The 23,959-nt window shown below is 46.6% G+C and overlaps 3 protein-coding genes across 3 annotated transcripts in view; 2 read left to right on the plus strand and 1 right to left on the minus strand.

Moving 5' to 3' along the window:
- The first annotated feature begins 669 nt into the window (after positions 1–669).
- On the plus strand, positions 670–13,972 carry HTRA4 (HtrA serine peptidase 4). The gene is made up of 12 exons (XM_063076728.1): positions 670–702; positions 1,842–1,965; positions 2,887–3,419; positions 3,767–3,974; positions 4,290–4,389; positions 5,124–5,328; positions 6,165–6,359; positions 6,801–6,833; positions 8,458–8,572; positions 8,945–9,002; positions 9,406–9,501; positions 12,904–13,972. Exons 1-12 carry the CDS (start codon positions 670–672, stop codon positions 13,067–13,069), a joined length of 1,866 nt encoding a protein of 621 aa, XP_062932798.1. The 3' UTR covers positions 13,070–13,972.
- Positions 13,472–22,332, minus strand: TM2D2 (TM2 domain containing 2). Its single transcript, XM_063077414.1, has 5 exons — positions 20,990–22,332; positions 20,005–20,092; positions 17,366–17,481; positions 15,120–15,922; positions 13,472–13,856 (listed from the first exon to the last, which is right to left on the minus strand). Exons 1-4 carry the CDS (start codon positions 21,685–21,687, stop codon positions 15,709–15,711), a joined length of 1,116 nt encoding a protein of 371 aa, XP_062933484.1. The 5' UTR covers positions 21,688–22,332; the 3' UTR covers positions 13,472–13,856; positions 15,120–15,708.
- ADAM9 (ADAM metallopeptidase domain 9) overlaps positions 21,545–23,959 on the plus strand; it is a 121,068-nt gene continuing 118,653 nt past the window's right edge. Inside the window, exon 1 of the mRNA XM_063077413.1 lies at positions 21,545–21,881. Coding sequence (XP_062933483.1) covers positions 21,785–21,881 — 97 coding nt within the window. The 5' untranslated portion in view covers positions 21,545–21,784. The remainder of the gene's footprint in view (positions 21,882–23,959) is intronic.

Raw genomic sequence — 23,959 nt, forward strand, 5'->3', positions numbered from 1 at the left:
CCTGTGGATGCTCTGTGGGAGGGGCCCATCCAGCTGGCTTTTTTTCTTTTCTTTTTTTAATAATATCAATGCAATGTATTTAATTTGGGATAATCACTAGGTTAGACCTGCAAGCATATTCAGTGGAGAGCAGGTTGCCTCTTGTTTAACTATTCCAGGGTCTTCCTCTTGAGGGGTTCTTTTAGCAGCTCCTCACTAGAGGAGGTCGGGAGTCCAGTTTCACCCCGTTTTATTTCCCTGTCCTTGTTTTAGTTTCTTCGTTCTGTTTTCAGTCCAGACTCTGAAGACAGTCATCTGGTTTTACCTTATTCCTGCTCATTGGCTGATGTTTGTGAAGGTGGGGGGTGGTAACCGGCCCAGCTGAAAGGAGGTCGGGGTGGTGCAAGCCCCAGGCTCCAGCTTGGCTTGGGTGCATTCTGAGGGGTGGTGGAAGACCCAGGCCCCAGCTTGGCTTGGGTGCATTCTGAGGGGTGGTGGAAGACCCAGGCCCCAGCTTGGCTTGGGTGCATTCTGAGGGGTGGTGGAAGACCCAGGCTCCAGCTTGGCTTGGGTGCATTCTGAGAGGTGGTGGTAGCGTCTGGGGGCTGGAGAGCAGCCCTCAGAATATCTGCCAGGGCAGATGCCCTCAGGAGACCTCATAGGGGAAGAGATAGCGACTTCTTGTAAGGTATGGGGAATAACTCAACACCAGTGCATCAGTCAGTATCGGATATTACTCTGTTCTCTTCTAGATGTTTTGACTCCACATACTGTAGATGTGGATGACAGACCTGCCCAACCCATTTCTGTGTTAGACCCCAAGGATGGGTTTATCATTGTTAAATGTTAGGACTGTAGAGAACAGAACAGACATTTCCCTTGATATGGCATTATTTGGACCATGTGGAGGGTTGATGTGTGTATAATTCACATGTACGATAGGTTGATCTCTGTTGCAGAGTTTTAGATTAGCTATAAAGCAGCTCTTGGGAAGAGGTGGGTTTATAGTTCATGCTGCTCAGCTTTTTTGATCTATGTTTTCCAGACAAGAGAAAGGTTACGTTTTGACAAAGACAGATTGTCTTGAGTCCTTGCCTCACAGCTCTTTTTGAGTGGGCCAACAAGAGTCTAATTTTAAGTGCTGTGTATTGTAGATTCTAGCAGATTTGCTTTCTTTTTATTCTTTATATTGCCTTTTGAATGAAGCCCTGTGTGCTTGCATGACTAAACCCGTGGTCTGATGCAGTTCCATGTACTTAACAGTGAAAAGATATAAAGGTAATCTTGACAGAGATTTACATTTTTAAAGAAACAGAAACTGGGCATACAAACATTGAAAGGTTATGAGTTGCTGGCTAGAGATTTCCCAGGTAGAAGAGCATAGAAGATTGAGTTTGTCACCCAGATGTTAGGCCCATACCTTCCTCCATTTGATAAATAGGTATTATTTCCAGTGTCCCTGGGAGAATTTGTCTGTCTTATGTGGTAAATTGCTACTAGGAACTTATTAGGGTTCATTAAAGGGAGAGAGAATTTAGTTCATGTCTATCTGTAACTTTTATCAACTAGATCAATTAATTACATGTGTGTGTGGGTGTGTGTGTGTTCACACACACCCACACACACATTTTTTTGGTCGGGGGGTGGGGGGGGAGTGGGTGGCTGATACAGGCAAACTGTTGACCTTGGTGTTACCAGCTGAGCTAACAGGCCAGCCCAATTAGTTATGTTTTTAAATAAAAATTAGTGACTAAATGAAGAGACTCTTAAAAGGAACATTTTTACTTTAGTAAATCAACTCCCCTCCTTGTGTCCAAATGAGAAAATCCTTAGTGGCTTGAGGGGAATCACGTCGATTTCAGGCAGTGCAGTTTCCCTGCAGTGTGGGTCCCGTGAGAACTTCTGACTGTGCTGCGTTCGAGCTGTTCTTCGCGGACATTAGGGTTGGTCTATTGGGCCTGTGTGAGGCAGGAAACCTGCTGCTGGGTCGGTCCCTCTCACCCCTCCCCACCGCCCCTTGTCCGTAACCTCCTGTACTCTCATCCTCAGACATCCGTGGTTTGACAGTTATTTATTTATGAGTGATTGAGATTACAACATACTTTAAGTAGCCTGATTTTTCCGGTTTGGCCTTCAAATTTTCGTCAAGAAAATTCTTTGGCTAGTCAAAGAAACTGCAAAATATGTGATGTGGGACTAATGAAAATAGATTGGGAACTTAAGAGATTTCTTTAAACGTTCTCTGACTCATGGAAAAGATGTCATCTTTTGGTATTTAAATTGTGAAAATCTTCCCATTTTAAAAATAAATTCTGCTCGATTACTACTGCTAAATGAATTGGCCATTCTAGTAAGCTGGTATGTTTCCTACTCAGCAAGGGCTATTTTGAGAAAGTGTTAGTTAAACATACTTATAATCCAGACTATTGATAAAGGAACACAAGGGCTCCCATTGGCATATGCTTGGGAATTCCAGGTTAGAAGATTGTTAACGTAGTTCCAGTATTTATGAAGCCTAAAAGCATTCCCATTCCCAATCTTATTCCAGAATTCCTTTTCTGTCCATATTTCTTACTTTCTGGCCAGTTTCATTCACAGTCTTTTAGTGTGAGCCAAAGACGGTGCGTATGTGACCAAAGCATTTAGTTTTAAAAATATAAAATGGAACCAAATGGAAAAAAGAGCGCGGGGACGAAGTATAGGTTAGTGATGAAGTGCGTAGGCTGCAGAGTAAATCAGAGTTTTAAAAAGGAACTAAAAAAGGTCCTGCATTTTCTTTGTGGAATATAAACCCCCTCTGAGTTGGGCTCGTTCCACGAGGGTCCGAGGTGGTCTTGGGCCACCTGTAGCAGCATTTCAGGTGTCCTCCCTGTGCCTGAGCTGGTGACCCTCCACTGTTCTTGAAAGCTGTGAAGGACTTGCACACTCAAGGGCAGCTGACGTTCCACCTCCCGCGTCCTGTGGGACGTTGTGAGAGGACTGCGGGGACGTCACGTACTGGAGTCGCACTTGTGGTGATAGACCGACGAGCCCCCGTGAGGTCCGGGTCCTCAGTTTACCCGAAGCAAAAGTGCTTCTTGTTTTCCTTCCTTTCTGGATGTAAGTGCGCCCTGCTAGTGAAGCGGCGGGACTCGCGGGCTTGTTTTCAGTGTGAAGCGGCCGAGCGGCCCAGTGGCGCTGACAGCGCCTCGGACGTCGCCTCGGACGTCGCCTCGGACGTCGCCGCCTCGGACGTCGTCGCCTCGGACGTGGGGCTTCCCCGGCCAGCTGCGTTCAGCAGCTGTGGACGTGTCACTCGGGGACAGGCTTATGAAGTCTTCCGCCAGCCCGTCGCCCCGTTCCTGCGTGCAGCAGTGAGTTGCGGTCATCGGGGTGGGTCCGAGTGTCGGGACAGCGCCGTGCGGCGCGTCTTCTGTGACCTCATGGGCGTGGAGCGGAGAGCAATTTTCTAAAACTGTCTCTTGCTTGTTTTTTTAAAAATAAAAACCATGTGAAATAGCGACGCAGGGTCGTGCTTTCCTGGCGCCGACCTTCTGGCCGTGAGGGGGTGATGTCAGTCTGTCCCCATCGTCGCTCTCACCAGGGACCTCCCTTCGCCGGCCGGGGCGGGGCGGGGTGGCGACGCCTGCCGGGCTCTGCCCTTAAAGCCGGGGCTGGCTCAGGCGGCAGCCGGCGGGGAAGGAGCAGGATGGCGGGAGCTCGGCCGCGGGGCGCGGGGCGCGGGCCGTTCCCGCTGCTGCTGCTGCGGCTGCTGCTGGCCGTGGCCGTGGCCGTGCCCGGGGCGGAGGCGCGGAGGGCCGGGTGGCCGCCCTGCCCCGCGGCCTGCGAGCCCACGCGCTGCCCGCCGCTGCCCACCTGCGCGCCGGGGACGACGCCGGTGCCCGACCGGTGCCGCTGCTGCCGGGTGTGCGCCTCGGCCGAGGGTGTCGCGCCGCGTCCCCGCCTGCGCGCGCTCCCGGCCAAGCCCGCGCACGAGGGCGACTCCGGGGACGCAGGTGAGCCTCGGGCCGCCGCCTCAGGTGCCCCAGGTGCGCCAGGACCCAGCCCCTCTGCCCCCGGCGTCCTTTCCTCCTAGGGGGTGGCTCTTGGGTCCCATCGCCACGAGGTTGTCCCCGTTCCCCTTTTGAGAACCGTCTCCCTTTTTAATTGTTTTCCAACCACGGTGACAGATCTGGTTCCTTCAGGGGCTGTCCTTGCGGGGCCGCAGGAGGGGACACCGAGGACAGGAAGGAGGAGGACGGGGGGGGGGGGCTGAGCTCTGACACGTGACACCTGACGGGGACCCCCACGCACGGGGCGTCTCTTCGCAGGGACCGGAGGCGCCGGCCGGCCCCGGAGCGAGCACAACTTCCTCGCCGCCGTGGTGGACAAGGTGGCGCCGGCCGTGGTCCACCTGCAGCTGCTCCGCAGGTGACAGGGGCGGCGGGAGGACGTGGCCGCCTTCCCGGTCCAGGCCCCTCAAAGCCTCATGTGTCATTGAATCATGAAAACCGCTGCGAGGAAACTGAGGCTCCGAGACGTTGATAACCTGTTCAAGGTCATCGAGCTGAGGGCACGGGCACGAGGATTCTGAGTCACTCCTGGCCACCGGGGTGGGCACCGGGGTGGCCGGGCACGCTCCCTCCTCTCCCCCGGACAGAACCTCAGGTCAGATGTGACAGCTACAGGCATCTTGGTGACGACCTTGCCCAGCCCTCTCGTTTGCGTGCAGGGGACCCAGTCCCAGAGGGCAGCATGCGTTTGTCCTGTGTCCCAAGGCCAGGTGACAGTGGAAGCTAAGCCGGGACCAGACCCCTCTGACCTCTTGCGACTGGGTCCTGTGGCGCTGGATCCACTCTGCCCACGGTATGAGGACTAGGTTCAGCCTCTTGGCAGCACGGAACCCACGGGTTGCTGCACGACCAGCCCCGAAGAAGGGCACAGGGTCCTGGGCACAGGACACGGCTCTTGCCTGTGCTCACGAGAGACGGTCAGGGCACCGCGTGTGCAGGGTCCACTTATCCACGGAGAAAACGAAAACAGGCAGAGGTGAAATACCTGGGGACACGGGACGGACGTGTGTCTAATAAGCGTGAGGTTCCCGTGACTCAGGCTGTGGCTGGATCCCCTGACTTTCTGCCTATTCTGTCGTCTTTTGGAGACAGGTCACCTCTCGGCAGCCAAGACATTCCTGCGTCCAGTGCCTCTGGGTTCATAGTGTCGCAGGATGGGCTCATTGTCACCAACGCACACGTCCTCGCGAGCCAGCAGCGGATCCGCGTGGGGCTGCAGAGCGGGGTGCAGTACGAAGCCACTGTCGCGGATGTGGACCGTAAACTGGATCTTGCGCTGGTTAAGATCGAGCCGCAGGTGCGTGTCCGAGGCCCACTCGGAGTCTGGTATTTCGGGCTTTTCGTCTCTTTGCTGATCCCCCCAGCACATCTTTTCCATCTAGCTTTTTCCGCTTTCTGTTTCTCACTCCCTCTCTTGTTTCTTTTCTTCCTGTCCTCTCTGTGTGTCCCCAACAATTTCTATTCACTACCCAGCACTCTGTCTTTCTTCTCCGAGACACCTTGTCCAACAGAAGCTACTTCTAGGGAAATTACTTCCCCGCGTGTCTTAGGATGCAGGAAACGATGGCATGAACCCCAAGCGCTAAGGAACACTTTGAGGTCCTTGTGCCCGAGCGGTGCTCTGCACAGCAGCAGCATCGACATGTCATCCGAGAGCCTTCTAGAATTGTGGCATCTGGAACCTCACCCAGATGTGCAGACTCAGGATCTGCATTTTAATGACATGACAGTTTGGAAAGTGCCGCTCTGGATCTCCTTACTGTTTGTGGCTCGTTCACTTTAGCCGGGGACTTTCGAGCTGGAATCGGTGCTAAGGAAATTGCCAGTGTCGGTTTATGCTCATCAGCCACGTCACTGGTGCTGTGTTAATCAAAATTTCTACAAAACCATGACTTTAGACCTTGGACATGACCCTCGTCAGTCTAAGCCAGAGCTTGCTGGTGCGTGGGCTTTGAAGAGGAAGCATAAGGCCGTCATAGCTCCCGCGTGGGTGGGTGCTTCTCAGATGACAAGTGCCACCACGACAGAGGTGGTGTCATGTATGTGCTGCACGCAAATATCGGTCAGTCCTGCTCCTGATTTGTTCCTAACCCTTTCCGTCCTGCTCCTTCTGTCCTCCTTGACCACGGGCAGACTGACCTTCCTGTACTGCTGCTGGGAAGATCCTCTGACCTGCGGGCTGGAGAGTTCGTGGTGGCCTTGGGCAGCCCGTTTTCTCTGCAGAACACGGTGACCGCAGGGATTGTCAGCACTACCCAGCGAGAGGGCAGAGAGCTGGGGCTGAAGGATTCGGACATGGACTATATCCAGACTGACGCCATAATTAACGTAAGCGCCTTAGGAGGTTCGTCCTCAGCCCATAAAATCCCGGCAGCACAGTGAGAAGAAAACCTCAGAGCCACCCCTTTGCCCTGTGGCCTCTTGGGGATGTCTGGAGTTCAGTTCGATCCTGTGAGAGGAATGGAATGCCACGTTGTTAGAGTTCAGCCTTTTGATGTGATAATGGGCATCCATGATATTGGGTGGCCTCTCGGGCCTGCCATAGAGATGACTGCTGCTGTAGAAGGTGACAGTCCTTTTGCTGTGTCCTTTACCTACACTGACTTCAGTACTGGTGATGATAGGGGGCGTCATTTAGTCTGCCTTGGGGGAGCAGGAGTTCACTAGAGGAGGCTGCTTTTGGTAAACCTCTTTGGGAACTACGTACAAATGACAAGGGGAAATGTGTTCATTGGCTTTACTGATGGCTTTTTCAAATTCTGTCTTCAGCACGGGAATTCCGGGGGGCCCCTGGTGAACTTGGTAAGTGGCTACTTTCCTTGCTACCTCGTGTTTCTTCTTAACTTTCAGACTTTACAAACCCCATGATGCAGACTAGGGTACCGCTCTTGTGCAGAGAGTTGTACAACGATGTTTTTCTGTTCTTGGATCTTGAGTGAATTGTTAGGGAAGATTCAAGGGCTATGATGAAGTTCTCATCCTAGTGTGTGATTTCATCCTATGGAGAGCACCAGGCTTCGGGCTTTGACATACTGCAAAGTTTTTCTCTTCAATATGCTTTCCATTTTCATTGAATAGTTACCAAAAGCCCTGGATATTTAACTCAGATTTATGCCAAATGACCAAGTATGCTGTGTAATGTATATCCTTGAAGACCCCTGCTGCTGCTTATGAAAAACTGTCCCTCAACTAAAAATGCTAATTACATAATGTGGTCTGTCCAGGTTTTTAGTTTTGACCTGCTTATAGGTGACAGAAAAGCCACAACCAGAATCCATTGTCTGTCATGTATTTTATTCTTAAATTTTATTCAGTGTCTCTAGTGGAAATGCCAGTGTTTTTAGTTGCTCAAATACCTGTGAAAACATAAGAGAGTGCAGTGCTGTTTGACATGCAGCCTGGGATCGTGCTTTCTGAGTCTTTTACTCAGCTGATTACTTTTGGTTCCTTTTAAAACACTACACTTGCTTTTAAGAGGACGAATTGTATGTGAAATGACTGGGTGCTTTTTACTCAAAACATTGCATGTAACTTGCTCCTGACTTCTCCATTAGACAATGAATTTACTAGAGCAGCGATGAAATGTAGAAGAATTTCAGTCCACACTCCAGACCAACTGAACTACAAAATGTATTTTAATACAATTGGAAATCTCTTTTCTATCCCTCCCATTACCTAACAAATGCTAAAGGATGACAAAATGCACAGAGAGGAAAGTATTTTCTACTTTCTATCTTTAGCTTAGTGGAGCTTTGTTCCCTAAAGTAAATTTTGCTAATTCTTATGAGTGGTTTCATCGAAGTGTTGCTGAATATCCAACAGCTTTTTGCCTTTTTCATGTTTATTTTTAATTTTATGTAAGTAATAAAAAAGCAAATATTCCTTGTCCTCTTATCTGTGTCAAAATAGAAACTGTGGCTCACTTTTAAAATCAATGGAAGGGCCGGCCCATGGCTCACTTGGGAGAGTGTGGTGCTGATAACACCAAGGCCACGGGTTCGGATCCCTATATAGGGATGGCCGGTTGGCTCACTTGGGAGAGTGTGATGCTGACAACACCAAGTCAAGGGTTAAGTTCCCCTTACTGGTCATCTTTAAAATAAATAAATAAATAAATAAAATCAACGTAACTTACTGAAGGAAAAATGAACTCAAGATTAAAAAAAATCCTCAGCAGCCTTGACCCTGTGACCTGGGAAAAAAGGCGACGTGTGTGTCCGCGCAGCTCCCCTCTGCTGTCCTGCCGCACCATTCGCTCATGAAGTGACATTCTTTGGTCTCTATCGAAGAAGAAGCACTGATTTCCTCTTGCCTCTCCGTGTGCTGACCCTGACTGACTAGCTTCACTCCCTTCTCTGCTTGTCCTAGTTTTGCCCTGTTCAGTTTGCAGAACTTCGGGACTGAACGATGTTTCCTTCCTTGCCAGGATGGGGATGTGGTTGGCATAAACACGCTGAAGGTGACTGCGGGAATCTCCTTTGCGATTCCTTCAGATCGAATCAAACAGTTCTTGGCAGAATACCACGAGCGCCAGCTGAAAGGTAAGAGGAGCTGGATATTTTTCATCCTGTCTTGTCTTTTGTGGAGACAGCTGTTTGAATTCTGTCCTGTAGAGAACTGGGTCACTGGTCCTCAGCTCTTATAATGGTGGTTTGGGTGGCAATATGGGGGGACTAGGCAGAAAGCTTGGATTGAACTAGTGTGAAATGAAACCCATGAGCCAGAGGTGAGGAGGTGGGTGGGAGGGGTGGATGTGCTCATGACAAAGGCTCCTCTGAAGCATGTATTTCTTGGTGGACAGCCTGAAAGGGTAGCTATAATAGCAAAGAGGTTCTGGGATTCGTGTGTCTTTAAGCTCTGCCAAAGGTAAAGGAGGTTTGTAGTTAGTAAGACATTATAACTTTCTTTGCCAGGAAAGGCTCTTTCACAGAAGAAATACCTGGGTCTGCGAATGCTGCCCCTCACTATGAAGTAAGCACGTATTTGAATATGTCTGGGTTGGTTTTCAGAGGCAAAAGCTATGGCAAAAGCTGGACAGTCTTAACAGAAAAGCTAAAGCATTTGGACTGCAGCTGGGTTCTCTTGTGAGCGCAGGCCCTGTCTGTCTCAGGTAAGTACCTGCCTCTGCCTGCACCAGCATTAACTCTACATAGTGTCCCATCGTGGCTGTATTTTATTACGTCTGATGGTTCAAGCTTTGGTGCAGAGGATCAGACTGCACCCAGGGGGAATGACTGTGATGGGCTTCGTGGAATCCTCAGTAGCTGCCGTGAGTGTTGAGCAGAACAAATGGAGGAGCTGCTAAGAGTTCTAGGCTTTTCCAGGGCTCAGGAGACTAACTCATTGTGTTTCCTCACCTGCTCCCTTCTCTTAGCTTTCTCCAAGACATGAAAAGGCAGGACCCAGACTTCCCTGAAGTGAGTTCCGGGCTTTTTGTGTATGAAGTGATTCAAGGAACAGCCGCTGAAAGGTGAGAGGACTGCGGGCCTTGGCCTGGCCGCCTTTGTCCTCTCTAGATGTGTGCTGGGGTGAGTGGCTGTAGGACCTGGACTTGCTCTGTGCAGTCCTGTGGCCACTACCTACAGGTAGTGTGTATTGAACACTTGGAATGTGGCCAGCGTGACTGAGGAACTGAATTTTAATTTTATTCATTTACTTATTTTTTGGCAGCTGGCCAGTATGGGCATCTGAATCCTTGACCTTGGTATTGTAACACTGTGCTTCAACCAACTGAGCTAACTGGCCAGCCCTTAAATTTTATATAATTTTAATTAACTTAAATGAAAAAATCCAGAGGCAGTGTAAAATATTTTTCCGTTAAACATACCTTTTGTTTTTGGAAGAACTGCATTTCACCTTAACCATTGCATTGTGTGAGGTATTATCATTGTATAGCACCATAACGGGCATGTGTGTTGTTTCAAGTGGATTTCAAAGACATATGAAACAGAGTGTAAGATACCTATTAATAATTAAAAAATATTCATTACATGTTAAAATGATAATATTTTGGATATATTGAGTTAAATAAGCTATATTATTAACATTAATTTCATCTGTTTAAAAATTTTTAAAAATGTGGCTACTAGAAAATTTAAAGTGACATACGTGGCTTGAATTACATTTCTGTTGGACAGTGCTGATATTTAGACTTGTGTTCCTATAAAGGCCTTTTTTATTGGGGGGCGATGGTTCTCTGTAGCCCAAGAAGATCTCATGAGTTAATAGCCTAAGTTTAAATTAATTTTGCTAGGAATTCCCATATCTACTCTTCAATATTAACAGTTATTACTTAATAACTATTAGTATTAAGTAATTAATAACTATTAAGTACTAATAACTATTAATAATTACTTAGTTAATAGTTATTAGTAGTTAATAATTATTAATGGGAAGAATCCAGAATGTTATAAGTTTAAGTATATACTTTAGATATTTTAAAACACTTTTCTCTTTGAACTCTGTATGACAGTATCAGAGGCCAGCAATGTGTAATAAAGCAAAGGCTAGAACAGTCCCCAGGAGAAGGTTCTCCAGCTGATTTCACAGTTATTTTGGAACACTTAATACTAACTACTGAGGGGAGAGGTGGCTTGTCCTGCCAGGGTCTTCTTCTGGGTCTCTCTTGTTCTTCTTTATTACCTCTCTCTTTTTGTTTTTCAAGAGGTCAGTAATCTGTTTAGAGTATGATAACTTTTATTAGGGGGAAAGAAATCACAGGTACTAACTGTTCAGCATAGCTAAGTGTTAGGTCTCATGTTACTAAATTTGGCCTGTTCTAGACTTTCCTGATTCCTGCTCTGCTCCACCCCACACCCGCCCCTTTATTTTTAACTTCTGGTACAGGGCCAGAGCTGTTTCTTTCAGCTAAGTCCTTGCTATTAAAAATGTGGTCTGTAGACCAGTATCATCAGCATCCGCTGGAGCTGGTTAGACGTGCAGAATCACAGACCTCATCCTTAATCCACTGAATCAGAATCTGCATTTTTAACAAGAGCCACAGGTGATTCGTACGTATGCATTAAAATGCGAGAATTACTGCTGGAAGTCACTGGTAAACAGAAATCCATTCTTTCTGGCTTTCACTCAACTTATACCTAATAATAATGATAATTACCATAGTAATAGCTGGCACTAATGAAGCATTTACTATGTCAGGCACCATTTACAGTGTTTCATGTATTTGTTTGAGCCCCCAGTGGTCTTATGATATAGGTATTATTTTACAGAGGAAGCAGCTCTCCTACAGAGAGATTAGTTAACTCATAGCGTTACACAGCAAATCAGAGAGCAGGGATGTAGACCCTGGATTAACCCTCCGTTTTCCTGCTTTTGTGGCTGCTTTTCTTGTTTCTGAGAGGCAGAGTGATTTAGTGGCAAGAGAATGGATTCTCACGTCTGAAAGACTCAGGACCAACTCCTACTTTAGCCTCTTACAAGTTATGTGACATGGCGACTGTCACTTATCCTGTCCGAGCGTTAGTTTGGTGCACAGTAGGTACTCAGTAATAATTTGCAGGTTTCTTCTTTTTCTCCTTTCCTTTTCACAGAACTATGAATTAAGTTATTCTTTCCTTGTGCACACTGTCCCAAGTCATCCTCCTAAACTGTCCTTGTTTGAAAGCTTTTCCTGCTTTTAGCTCTGTACTCAAGCTTTTCACACCCTCTTGCTTTAAATTTCCTATTTCATTTTAAACTCCATGTACCTTGGTAATCCTACCACATTATCATTCTTCCTCGAGTTTCCCATTTCTCTTAGATGGTGTCTCCTGCAGTCATTTAATTTGACGTTCCTCTTTCAGCCTGTTTTCACATTAAGACAAATAAATCATAGCTCGGCTGAATATTTATCACAGTGTTTTGTATTTGGAGCTGGCTTTTGTTTCTAGATTATATACTCTGTGAGGCAAATATGTTGGAGACTAAATATAATCACAGTTTTGGGGAAGAGGAGCTGTAAAGCTGGGGCTCACAGACCCCTCGAGTCAGTTGCACAGGCTGGGTCACAAACCCTCCACACGCTGGTCTGTGAGGTAGGCAATAGAAAAAAAAAAGGTCCTGGGAGCCGTGGGTGTAGAAAAATGAATGGGTTCTATTCAGATCTAGGAGCAGCTGTCCTAGTGGCTTCTCTGAGAGTTCTGAGAAGCAGCGTGGATCAGAGCTGCTAGTCTTTTATACTTAAGTCCACAGCCCTGGACACCTGGGTGCCCAAACGCAATCACAGTAAGTAGTAACGAGGCACACCTGAGGACATCTACAGCAAACGCTAGGCAAGATTCTGAACATCTGAGGGGCCCTGACCATTTTCCTATTTTTTCCCAACAGGAGCCCAATACCAGGGCTCTAAATATTTAGACTTGGAAGGTTGACTGGCTTTTGGATTCACTTCTATAATGTAACTCAGCAAATTCTCCAATTCCATAAACTGTGGGGAAAGATGGGGCTAGCAGGTGGTCTGTCAAAGTCAGACTGAACAGAGTATCACAGTCTGGGGAAAGGGCATCACTTGAGCTTTGCATTTTTGTTGTTGAGACCAGGAGTAAGTTTGAAGTTAGCAGGGCCTGAGAGTAATACACATTAGAAGTTAAACACCCCATTCCAGACCACACCCAGTATATGGGGGAATACACTTCTTACCCATGATTCTGATAGGAATTAATTTTATAATGGAAATAGGATCGTTGTCCTTCAGACGTCCTTCAGCATATCATAGAACAGCCTCATATTTGGAAGGATTGAGGCTATTTCTGGTTTCCTGGTTCATATATTTAATGCCAGCAAAACACTAGAACCATTAGAGAGAGACAGTAAATTCTAGATGAGGATGGTAAAATTCTTATAGTTTCATGGTCCTTTTCTCTCCCCCTCCCAGGTCTGGGTTGCGAGACCACGATGTAATTGTCGGCATAAATGGGCAACCTGTTACTACCACAAGTGATGTTACTGAAGCTGTTAAGGACAATGATTCCCTTTCCATCGCTGTTCGTCGGGGAAATCAAATTTTATTTCTGACAGTCACACCTGAAATAATCAATTAAGTATCTTGCTTTAAAGAGAGATTATCTAACAAAACCAAAGTTATATCACCTGGTTTGTATTGAAGATGTGCCAAAGATGGCGAGAGGCTTTAGCATTCTCTTTCTTATAGAGAAAAATAGATACTTTAAATACACATATATTCAGGGATCACTAGGTTGGGGGTGCTATACTGCGCTAGGAAGACTCACTAAGCCAGGTGGAAGGAGGACACGGTGTCAGGCGGTCAGGGGAGCTGATAAAATCTTATTTAAAGAAAGGAAACCAAAAACAGGGACAGTTTCTAATTTAACCTTGATAGAGGGACCTTTTAGTATTTTGAACCTTCTCTATAGCCACAAACTAGATATAACACACACATACATACATAGATGTATCCACCAAATATTAAGAAACAACCTGAATCCAGAGGGCAAAGGTACTCACATTTTTAATAATACTCTTTAATCAGTTTTGCAGGTTGTATCACATTTGGCCAGGGGTTGTGGATGTAGAGAGTGGGAATTGTTTAGAAGTCAAATTGAAACTGACAATTGCCAGTTGTCACACAGGAATGTTACTAATCATTCTTCAGTTATTGTCCTAGCAGTGGAAACAGCTTTGGTCTCCAACAGCTGTTTTGTGAGAAAGTCTTCTTCTATAAAATAGCTTCTTCAATCATTTATATAGACTTCTGGCTTTTTACTCAAGCTCTTCTTCCTGGCAACATTAATTAATGATTTCAAGTCTTGGAGCTGCCAAAGATTTTTATTTTTAAGAAAACAACTTCTGATGGGGTTTGTGAATATCCTGAGGGAGATTAAAAAAAAAAAAGTGCAATGAGGCAGAATTTGTGTCTTAAAGTAGTATCTTATTTTGGGTAAGACTTTAATTTTAGTTTTTGTTTTCCAGACTTCCCTTAGAAGTGAGGATTTAAAAAAAAAAAAAAAAAAAAGGCATCCCCGAGCCCCCTTAAATTCTATGCAAAATTTTATGTGTATGTGCATATTTTTGGGGAGAGTCTAGTTTCTAAATCCACAATAATTAAAAAAAAAAATACTGCCTTAGGGTATAGAGATTATGAATTAAGAGTCTACCTGTACTGGCCACCCACCCCCTGCCACCTGAAAAAAAAAAAAAAAAAAGAGTCTACTAATTATTATGGTTATAAGCAAGGTGAAGGCCAGGGTCAGTGTGGTACAGAACTTTCATGACAGAACAGAATAATATGTTTTAAATTTTTACACAATTGCCATCTTCAATAATGTAAGAACAGTGATCATATTAATCAGGGATGATAATGCAGAAAATCTTAGGCAAGCTGCTACAAAATGATAGAATGTATCCAGGGAAGTTATTTTAACTGTTATCTTGGTCTTTAAGTCAATTATTCTGAAAGTAAACTTTGAGTAGTCCTACCTGTATTGTTTCTAGAATTTGTAAGTTAGTCTGAATAGAAGCCTCTTAGTTTGACTTGTCCACAAAGTCCACCTTTTATTTATATTTATCAGTTCTTTTCAACTTAGATTGCAAAGGATGGGAACTAAGTTTTTAAAACCACTTATAATTCGGAACATTTCTTTTTATTCCCAGTCCAGTGACTTGGGAATGCAAAAGCTTTTCTGTATCTTTTTCTGCTTGCTGTAGCCCACAGAGCGAGCTTTTAGTACCATGCATATTCTGAGAGAATGTGTTCAGTTTCTCTTTGCACCCATAAATCACATTCCAGTTCCATCCTAGTATTCAGTATCCTTTAGGTAAGAGTGTTTTTCTTTCCAAGATCATGAGGCTCCTCACTTTATCTTACCTGATCATAAAGAATAGTTTTGCAGTTACTTGTATGAAATCTTTTTTATCAGCCTAAAACACGGACTCCATAAACTAGTAAATACTAATATTTGGATAGGACAATTCTGCCAAGAGGAATAGCTCAGCTTATATATGTCTGATATGACTGGCTTTCAAAACATAATGGGAATGAAGAAATTATTGTACTGCACATACTGCCCCTGGATCATAAAAATGGTGACCCAAAAGGGTTTATCAGTAGGGTGGGTCATTTTGAATGCCTACCTTTCAGAAAAACAAATATAATTTTGAGTTTCATTCTCCCTGCTGAAAATACTCATATGCATTCCAGATTGGCAAAATTTATTTTGCAATTTAAATTCAGAAAGTCAGAATTTCACTGTGTATTAAAATCCATGGCCATTTCCACTTCTGAAGACTTTCATTGGCTCAGCTTCAGATCTCCTCTGTATGAAGACTCAGGGCCACAAAAGGCACGTGGATAAAAATATTCACTCTGCTCATCGTGGTGGATCCACTTGCTCCAAAGGACTGAAGATACAGCCATGTACAGAAACAAAGGGCATGGAAATCCTGCTGCTGCCTATACGTTACGTCACTATCCTTGATATGTTGTACATGAGGAAAGGCATGAATGTGAATCCCACAACACTGTTTGCTTGTCGTTTCTAGTCTGCAGGGTGAAATTTGGGTTGAATACCCAAAGTCCAAAGAAGGCTACTTAACCAAACATTCCCACCAAAGGGGGACAGTAATGGTCAGGGCTGATATCAAAAAAGAATTCTGAGCCTGTAGACATGAATTCCAGAGACAGAGCATTCACTTGCCTCCCCTGGGCCGTAACAGGAGCATTTTAATAAATAGTGCACCAGTTGCTGCCATCACTTGGCATCAGCCCTCCCGTAATAAGCAAAATAAGGTCAACAAACCACCAAATCCCAAGTCCTCCAAGTGTCAGGAGCTTCCCTACTGCTGTGCCAGTGTGTCCCAAGCAGAAACGATCTACTCCAAAACATCCCAGGAAGAAGGAGTAGAGTAGAGTGGTTATAAAGTAGTGTCCAGTATACCTAGACAAAAGACATGAAAATTAAAATACTTAAAGATGAATGAATTTAACACAAGTGAAAAGATGGTGCTGCAGTCCCTCTGTGGCCTCTTACCCTCCGTTTTGTATTCTTTCTGATATGGTAAGTCAGGTGCAGCCACAAGAGGAGACACAGGAAAGGCTCAGGAAAAAAACGAAGTTTATTATACTCATAGGTCCTAGACAGGAGGCATGACCCACCATGCAGTGCCACATGGGAAAGGGGAAAGGTTAGGCCTTTACTGGGGTTTCTGTAGGAAAGGCAGGGCAGGGCAGGGCAGGGCAAACAGTTTAGGATTGGCTAGTTTGAATAATTTCAGTGGGCTTCATGGTACAGGGTGGTCCGTAGTTGCCTGGTACCTGGCCCTGGGATGATTAAGGCAGAGGACTATTTTCTCTTGGCAGAGCAGCACAGCCCTGGGATGGTTAGTTTGCATATGAAAGACATGCTCCTGCCCTTTGCTAGCTTTAAGACTTCACTAGGCTTGGGAGGGAGAGTCTCTCTCCAACCAGAAAAGTTTTTTAAGATGTCAAGCAATATACAAAAACTTAAGCAAAATTTTTTCACAATATACGCTCTAACTCCCCAACCCCCAAAACCTCAAGTTGGTCTAGGGTCTCAAAAGAGTATTTGCTAAGATATGTGGAGGACCTCTAAGAATAAACATTGACTTCTGCAGAGCTGGACTGGACAAGAAATTATTAAGCACATTTGCACAATAGGCATCATAGGAGTGGCGTCTGGGCTCCCATTCTGCCCGTCACAGGCTCCTTCCATGAGGCTTAGCCGCCACCTTCTGAGTGTAGTTCTCTAAGGAAGCGCTGTCTTTCCTTAAATGAACACTTGATCTCCGTACACCTTTCCTATTGCCTTGTGGAAGCTAAAAGTGAGGACTTCATAAGGCTTCTGTCCTTACACACTGTGATGACATTTAACTGCAGGTGCTCCAATATCACTAAACATAGCCATAGACTCTTTCCATTAGCAAATGGTGTAAATAAATCGTGTGCCTTCAAGCAGAATTTACAGAAATGACCCTAATCTATTAAACTGAAGGTAAACTGGTTTTCAGAGTGAAAAGCTGACACTTTTAATGATAAAACTTTTATTCCTAAAATGCAGAGACGATTTTCAAAGGGTTTATGCCTGTCATAGGGATTTTGGAGTTAGGTTATCTGGTTCAACTCCTTCATTTTGTAGATGAGGGGACAGCCTCTGAGTGCCCAAAGGCACTTAGCTAGTTAGTGAAAGAGAAATTTAGAACTTATGACTTCTGGTCTCAAGTCCAGTGTCCTCTCTGCTATAACCACATTGCCTCTGTCAATGGATTATGCATAATAGTAATCACATTCCCTCTTTAACACTTAAAAAAAAACCAAGTACTTCCATCCAAGTACCAACCACCTCATTCAAAGTGACACTTACTTCACACAAGGTTTATTCTCCCTTAGGAATGTCCTAGGACTGGCACACTCAATGCCATCCAGGGCCCGGCACTGAACTGAGGTGTGTTCCACATCACTGTGGGCCTGACCACCGAACTGCAGAATGACAACCAAAACCAAAACAAACAAAGATAAGCCCACCAAAGTGAGCAACACAAAAATATATATTCATTCATAAAAGATGCCTCAGTACTATAATAATTCTAACAAGGTTGGGTAAAGCTGTGCTCAAGAGCAAAAAATTTAGTGATATACTTCAAGCAATTTTAGATGAGTCCATCCTAATGTACACTGTATGTATGTATGTATGTATGCATGCATGTATGTATGGCAACTGGCCGGTACAGGGATTGAACCCTTATGTACGTATGTATGTATGTATGTATGCATGTATGCATGCATGTATGTATGGCAACTGGCCAGTACAGGGATTGAACCCTTATCTTGGTGTTATCAGCACCATGCTCTAACCAGCTGGGCTAACCAGCCAGCCCTGTCCATTGTTTTAAATAAAATCCTGTTTTTTTTCCCCTCCATGACTGGCTTCTTTAATAATATAGTAAAAATATTAGAATCAATTTCATTAAATGCCCTTTAGAAGGGATAGACACAATGCTTTAATTATCCTGTACTTACAGGAAAAAGAGCACATAACTGAACATCTGGAAATGGGTATTTAAAAAAGCCAATGTGCATTGGAAGTCTGCTTTATATCCTTTATAAAGTAACAGAATTAGGGAAGTACTCAGAATATCATCTGACTCAGGGCTTTATTTAGGTCATGAATATGTGATTATCAGATATCTGTAGTACATCTACAGTATAAGTTTAAATTGCAGCCAAAAATTTCAGAACTGGGCCTCTTACCCTTTGCTTAGCTGAATTCTAGCAGAGAAAGCCCAGCTGTACATTTTTTTACTGCACCTTATTAGCACTTTAGTACTGTTCCCATTGGAGTGTTCCTCAAAGAGAAGGGCCTGGGAAGTAAGCATGCTCAGTCCTTCCCTGATAATTGCCAGTCCTTCAGAACTGCCGGGTGAGGTGAGAATTTGTGTGCCTGGACAGGATAAACTCAATTTTTAATTAAAATGGGCAAAAGTAAGTTATTTCTATACAATGCTAATCAAGCTTTTTATCAATAGTACAAAATTTCATTGTATTTACAGTATTTCTTTACACATTATTTCGGTAAGAGCTGCCTTTTTGGTCTTATTACTCAGGCTTATTCCTCTGTGTCTGATTTAGTAGAAAAATATTTTCCCATATTTATCTTAATATGTGATTGAACCTTGACTTGGATTATGCACCACAACGTAATGGAAAGTCCATGGTGGGGAGGAGATGTGTGAACTTCATTGGTTTGTGAGAGACTGACTAGGCAGTGAAACAGAATAGGGCTAGGCCTGTGAACCAAACTGACTCCATTTTCCCTGCACAGGACACTTTGTTACCTTTCCACTCCTCAGTCAAGAACCACGCCCCCAACACACACATGATTACCCCCATGGCCTGCCCTAATAAAATAAACTGAGATTTGAGGGGAACAGATATTCACTGAGTTGTAAAACCCCACCCCAAGGCTTGTTTACTGCCATTATAAAAATTATGTTACAGATTAACCTTAAGACCCCCTTAGAAATTCCCCCACCTGCACAAAGCTTCAAGGTGACCACTATAATAACCTTCCTGGGGTGATGATAACGAATACCACCACCATCTTAGCCCCAATGAGCAGGCACAAGGACCAAAGCCCTAACTGAGCATGTGCCCATGCTGCAACCATGAAGAACACAATGCGCCACCTCCAGAGGTGCAGAATGATGACTCTGGCCTGCACCCCTTAACCCCTTTCCCCATAAAGGACCTTGAACAGCTCTCCTTGGGGGCTAGTGTTCCTGTAGCTACTATCCCCCTTATGCATAAGTCTATCTCCTATTTCAATAAAGCATTGCTTGCTTTATTGCTGGGCGCATTGTTCATTTCTATGACTTTGGGACCCGAGAACCTAATACAGTAACAGTAGGAAGTGTGCACCCAGCTCTACAGATATCGTTAATGGAACTGAATGGCTTCTTTCCATTCCAAGACGCCATTGTTACCAAAGCCTTTCCCCTGGAAGACTTTAACTTCTTACAAAGACATATACTGATAGACCCTATCTATATCCTTAGGACATGGTGGAACCTGCTTGCCTTGTGAAATGCAAGGTCATTGGCAAGAGGAGCTTTGCCCCAAATGTGTTAGTAACAAAGATACTGCTCAATCCATCATCAGTTTTAGAAAGTATATAGCCTTTCTTCTGCTCTTTCAGGAAAGTGCATGCCTTGATGGATAGCCAGAAGTGACATTTTGGCCTCAAATCTGTCAATCTCAATGGGCAAAGGAACCACAGGTTGGTCTTAGCACCTGGGTGGCTGTGGCACAGAGACTGCTCCTTCCTGAGAAAACCAGATGTCTTGTTCAGCCACTGACCCTGGCCATGCTGGAAATTTCCAGTAATCGTCATTCTGACAAAATTCTACAAAAAAGTAACTACATATCCCTTATAGTTTTCTGTAACAGCAGTTAGCTGGTTCTATTTCTCTATGGAAGAGTTTGTACAACAAAACAAAAACCCACCTTCAGACAACCATAACCAAGTTCCTGGGATGCAGTTGCATTTCCAACATGATCCACCGGGTCTTCGCATTCTATAAATTCCTCGGGTCTGTAAATCACCAGTAAGTTCATGATCATCATTTATCACATGTCTTTGCAAATCGTCTGCATGCACATAATCAAGACAGGCAAGAGACCTTTTTCTTCACCAAGTTTTCCGGGGTTCAATTTAACTCTGTAGACCCTTTTCCAAGCCAAGAGGTGGTGTCAATCAGATGGAAGCACAGCGGGTCAAATTTGCAGCTAGCTATGACTCTTCTGTCGGGAAAGGGAGGTGTTTCTGGTCCTGTTTCTACGTGGATTCTACTCCTGCCATAGCTTCATCTCTTCCCTAGGCAAACAGCCACAAGGCTTTGGGGGCAAACTCTAAGCCAAGGGGTTCTCTTTGTATTTCACAAACGCCTTTTCTATTTCATCAAAAAGAGATGTTAAAAATGGCTTGTGGCTCACTGGTTAGCTCAGTTGGTTCGAGCGCGGTGCTGGAACACCAAGGACAGGGTTCGGATCCGCGTTCCCGCCAGCCTCAAAAAAAAGGCTTGGTTCTGCAACGGCAAGGATGTTGCTTTTAAAAAAGACGTGCCTCGCAGGCAGGGACAGGTCATTGACCCCGTTTGTGCCTCACTCAGTACGGTGGATTCTCCTTTACCAAAGGGCGCAGGGAACAGAAGGCTCGGCCCGGTCCCCTCCTCCAGAGGCTATGTGCTGTCACTCCTCCCTAGTTCCCTTTCGGGATCCCAAAGGACCTGTCCCCGACACACCAGGTGTCCCCGCATGGGTGACAGGCGTGAGAATCCCGTCACGGTAGTCACCGCCCGCGTGTCGACGCCCGGGTCCTCAGGCGGAGAGGGTCTGAAAAAGGCCGTCCCCGCCGCCCCCGCCTCCCCCCACACCCACCTATCCCCGCCCGGTCTCCGCGTCCACCCGCCTCGCCGACTGCGCAGCTTACAGGTAGGAGCAGAGGGTGACTGGAGAGCTGGGGTCGCCATATTCCCAGCTCAGCGCCCCGGCGAAGCCATCCGGGGCGGCGGCGGCGGCGGCGGCGGATGTGGGCTCGGGCTCGGCGGTGGCATTGTGCGAGTGGCTCCGAGAGACGCAGTGCAGCAGGAGCAGGTTCCCCAGCAGCAAAGCCGCCTGGCCACACAGCAGCACGTAACTCAGCGGCCACCCGCCCAGCACCATCTCCTCAGGCCCGCAGGTGCAGACCCGGCCTCGACCCGGACCCAGCGGGCCCCACCAACCCCAGCCCTGCCCGCTCCGGCCTTCGCGTAGCCCCGCCTCTCCGCCAAGCAACCAATGGGCGCGCAGCTCGGCGCTCCGCTCGCCCTGCCAGCCAACCAGAAACGGCGGGGCAGGGGGCGGGGCTGCGCTTCCCTCTGCTTCCCGGTTCCTCTTTGGGTCTCCCGCTCCTCCTCCTTTTGCTCCAATCGGCTCCCTCGACCCCGAAAGTAGGCGGGGCTGGGGCCGTGGGGCGGGACGGCGGGGCAGGCCGGGGCAGGTTCTAGCGGCCGCTCTGGAAACCCTTTCCCCCGCCGGGGACTGCATTTTTCCTACGTCAGCGCGGCGGGCGCGATGTCGGGAGCGCGCTCGGACCAAGGACCGAGTTGCGTCAGTGCCGCGCGCGCGCTCGCACCCGGGCGCGCGCATCCCGGCCAGCCCTGGGGCCACCACAGGGTTGGAGAGCGATGGAGGAGGCGGAGGCAGAGGCGACGCGGTGCTGAGAGGACCCGCGGGATCTGCCGAGATGAAGCCCGGCGCGGGCTCGGCCTCCGGGACCTTCTGTCTCCAGTGGTTGCTGCTGTTTGGCCCGGCGGGCCCAGTCCTCGGCGGGGCGCGGCCAGGTGCGTGTCGCCTCAGGGTCCCTCGGGGTTGTCGTTTCCCTGGGCTGAGGCGCTCGGAGTGAAGCCGCGGCGCCCGGCAGCGCGGGGGCCTGGCCCGGGGACGGGACCCGGGGCCGGAGGCGGAGCCGCAGATGAGCGTGGCCGTGTGGACAGCGCTGAGAGCCGCGGCTCGGGGCCGCGCTGCCCGGACCCTGCTCGGCGGAGCCCTCGGCCGCGCGCCCCGCCCCCATGTCGCGCAGAGCTGGGTCCCCCGACCCCGGGAGCGCCGGGCGGCCGGCAGCCCTGCAGGCGGGGCGCGCCGGGCGTGCTCGTGCTCCCAACGCTTCGGGAGACGGGGCGTGTGCGGTCGCTGTCCCCTGGAGATAGACTGCGACGCGGGACTTCTGCCTCCGGTGATCGTGGGTGCAGGTGTCCACGTTCCTTTCGTCAGCGCGGTCGCCGTAGGTCCACAGAGCTAGATGTACCGGTGGGATTAGGGGAGAAGGTGTCCTTCGTCTTGGGTTGTGATTGCTGTTGTGGTCAGAATACTTCTGTGGAAGCGAAGTGCTGACTCCATTCCTACACCGAACAGCCCTTAATCTGTGCTTTTAAATCCTGCTCTGTCCGCCTCATAGTATCGTAGAATCAAGTAATTTATGTGAAATCGCCTTTGAATTGTGAAACTTCCCTGGAATACGTCAGATATTTGTTTGGGAGATGGCCACACGTAGTGGAGACAGAATGTCCGCGCTCTAGCTTCGTTCTGGAAACGACTTCATTGTGGCTTTGGTATTTAATGATTGTTTGCACGGCTGCGTTTTCTGTCAACGATCGAGTATGACGGAGAATGGGTTTTTTACTAAATCATCGCCTTGAGGGCTCAAAGCTGCTGATGGGAGGTTTCAGGGCAGGACTGTGACCTTCAGGAAGCTAATTACATTTTCTTTATCTTTGACTTTCTAAAACATTAAGTAAATTTGCCCAGTGCGGTAATTTCGAAGCTCTAAGTACCGAAAATGTTTTGAATGGGAAGTTGCTAAATTATTTCTGGTCTTAGGTTACTTTTCTTGTAGAATATTAATTACATGGTTAACATTTACCAAGATTTAAGGTGAAGTAGGTTATATATTTGGCGTTTTAGTATTCTGCGATTCTGTGTTTGTCAGTATGAATAAGACTAAGACTATACTTTTAATGTTCACGTGTACGCTGGTTATTACACCTGCATATAGGTGATTGGAATATCCTTCTGGTCTTTAACTGTGGCTTCAACAGGTTTTGGCCAGCCCTTCACGCAAGCATGTGTATGTTTGTTCCTTCAACATTTAGCCAATGTTTATGGAACTCCTAATGACACCCTCGCGCTCAATACTTGTTGAGGGGCAAAGGGGGACCAAATGTGCAAAGTCTGCCTGAGGGATGTTGGGGAAGGTTTTAGAGAGAAAGTGATATTTGAATTGAGCTCTGTAGGTGAATTTTTGAAGTAAAAGGGAAGGAATGCATTCTCAGCAGAAGAAAGAACTTTTGCAAGAGTATGTTGGGAAGTGGGGGAAGAACATGACTTGTTAGGAAATGATGACAACACGAATAGAAGTTCAGGCAGTCTCTGTCAAAGGGAGGGACGGAAGATAAAACTAAGGTAGATTGGTACCAGTTGCGGGGAGCCTTCTATGCTGAGCTAAGTGTTTGGACTTTACTCTGTGGGAAGTTCTTTGGACCATGAAGATTTTTGAGTAGGGATGTGACTTAATCAGATTTTTGATTAAGAAAACTGTCACCACAATGGAGGATAGACTCTAGAAAGGACAGACTGGAGGCTGGGATTGTAATAGTGTGCAGTGAGTCAGCTCATGTTTCTCTAGGCCAATGTCCTTCCAAAATCAGCTGACTAAATTTTTGCAATACAGGATGTTTAAAACACAACTGAAACATTTTCCACTAAGGACAGAGGAATTTGAGGACTCAATAAGTACCACCCACACATATCAGTTACATTAGGAGTTAAGTAGCTTTTGGTAGGATTTTTGCTACCATTTGTAACATTGTGTCAGTGAGGAAATGCAGTATAATTTCCAAACAGCTGACTTACAGTAATTTTT

The sequence above is a fragment of the Cynocephalus volans genome, chromosome 13 (assembly GCF_027409185.1).
Source record: "Cynocephalus volans isolate mCynVol1 chromosome 13, mCynVol1.pri, whole genome shotgun sequence".
In the NCBI taxonomy this organism is placed as follows: domain Eukaryota; kingdom Metazoa; phylum Chordata; class Mammalia; order Dermoptera; family Cynocephalidae; genus Cynocephalus; species Cynocephalus volans.

What these genes read in the sequence shown, in the direction of transcription:
- TM2D2 (XM_063077414.1), bottom strand. Translation starts at nt 21,687, where the DNA reads ATGCGCGCGCCCGGGTGCGAGCGCGCGCGCGGCACTGACGCAACTCGG. An exon ending in GTCACCCTCTGCTCCTACCT is followed by an intron (nt 20,093 to 20,989) that starts GTAAGCTGCGCA and finishes GGTGATTTACAG; the next exon opens with ACCCGAGGAATTTATAGAAT. An exon ending in TTGGTTATGGTTGTCTGAAG is followed by an intron (nt 17,482 to 20,004) that starts GTGGGTTTTTGT and finishes GTCATTCTGCAG; the next exon opens with TTCGGTGGTCAGGCCCACAG.
- HTRA4 (XM_063076728.1), top strand. Translation starts at nt 670, where the DNA reads ATGGGGAATAACTCAACACCAGTGCATCAGTCA. An exon ending in CCACGAGCGCCAGCTGAAAG is followed by an intron (nt 8,573 to 8,944) that starts GTAAGAGGAGCT and finishes TTTCTTTGCCAG; the next exon opens with GAAAGGCTCTTTCACAGAAG. An exon ending in ATGCTGCCCCTCACTATGAA is followed by an intron (nt 9,003 to 9,405) that starts GTAAGCACGTAT and finishes CCCTTCTCTTAG; the next exon opens with CTTTCTCCAAGACATGAAAA.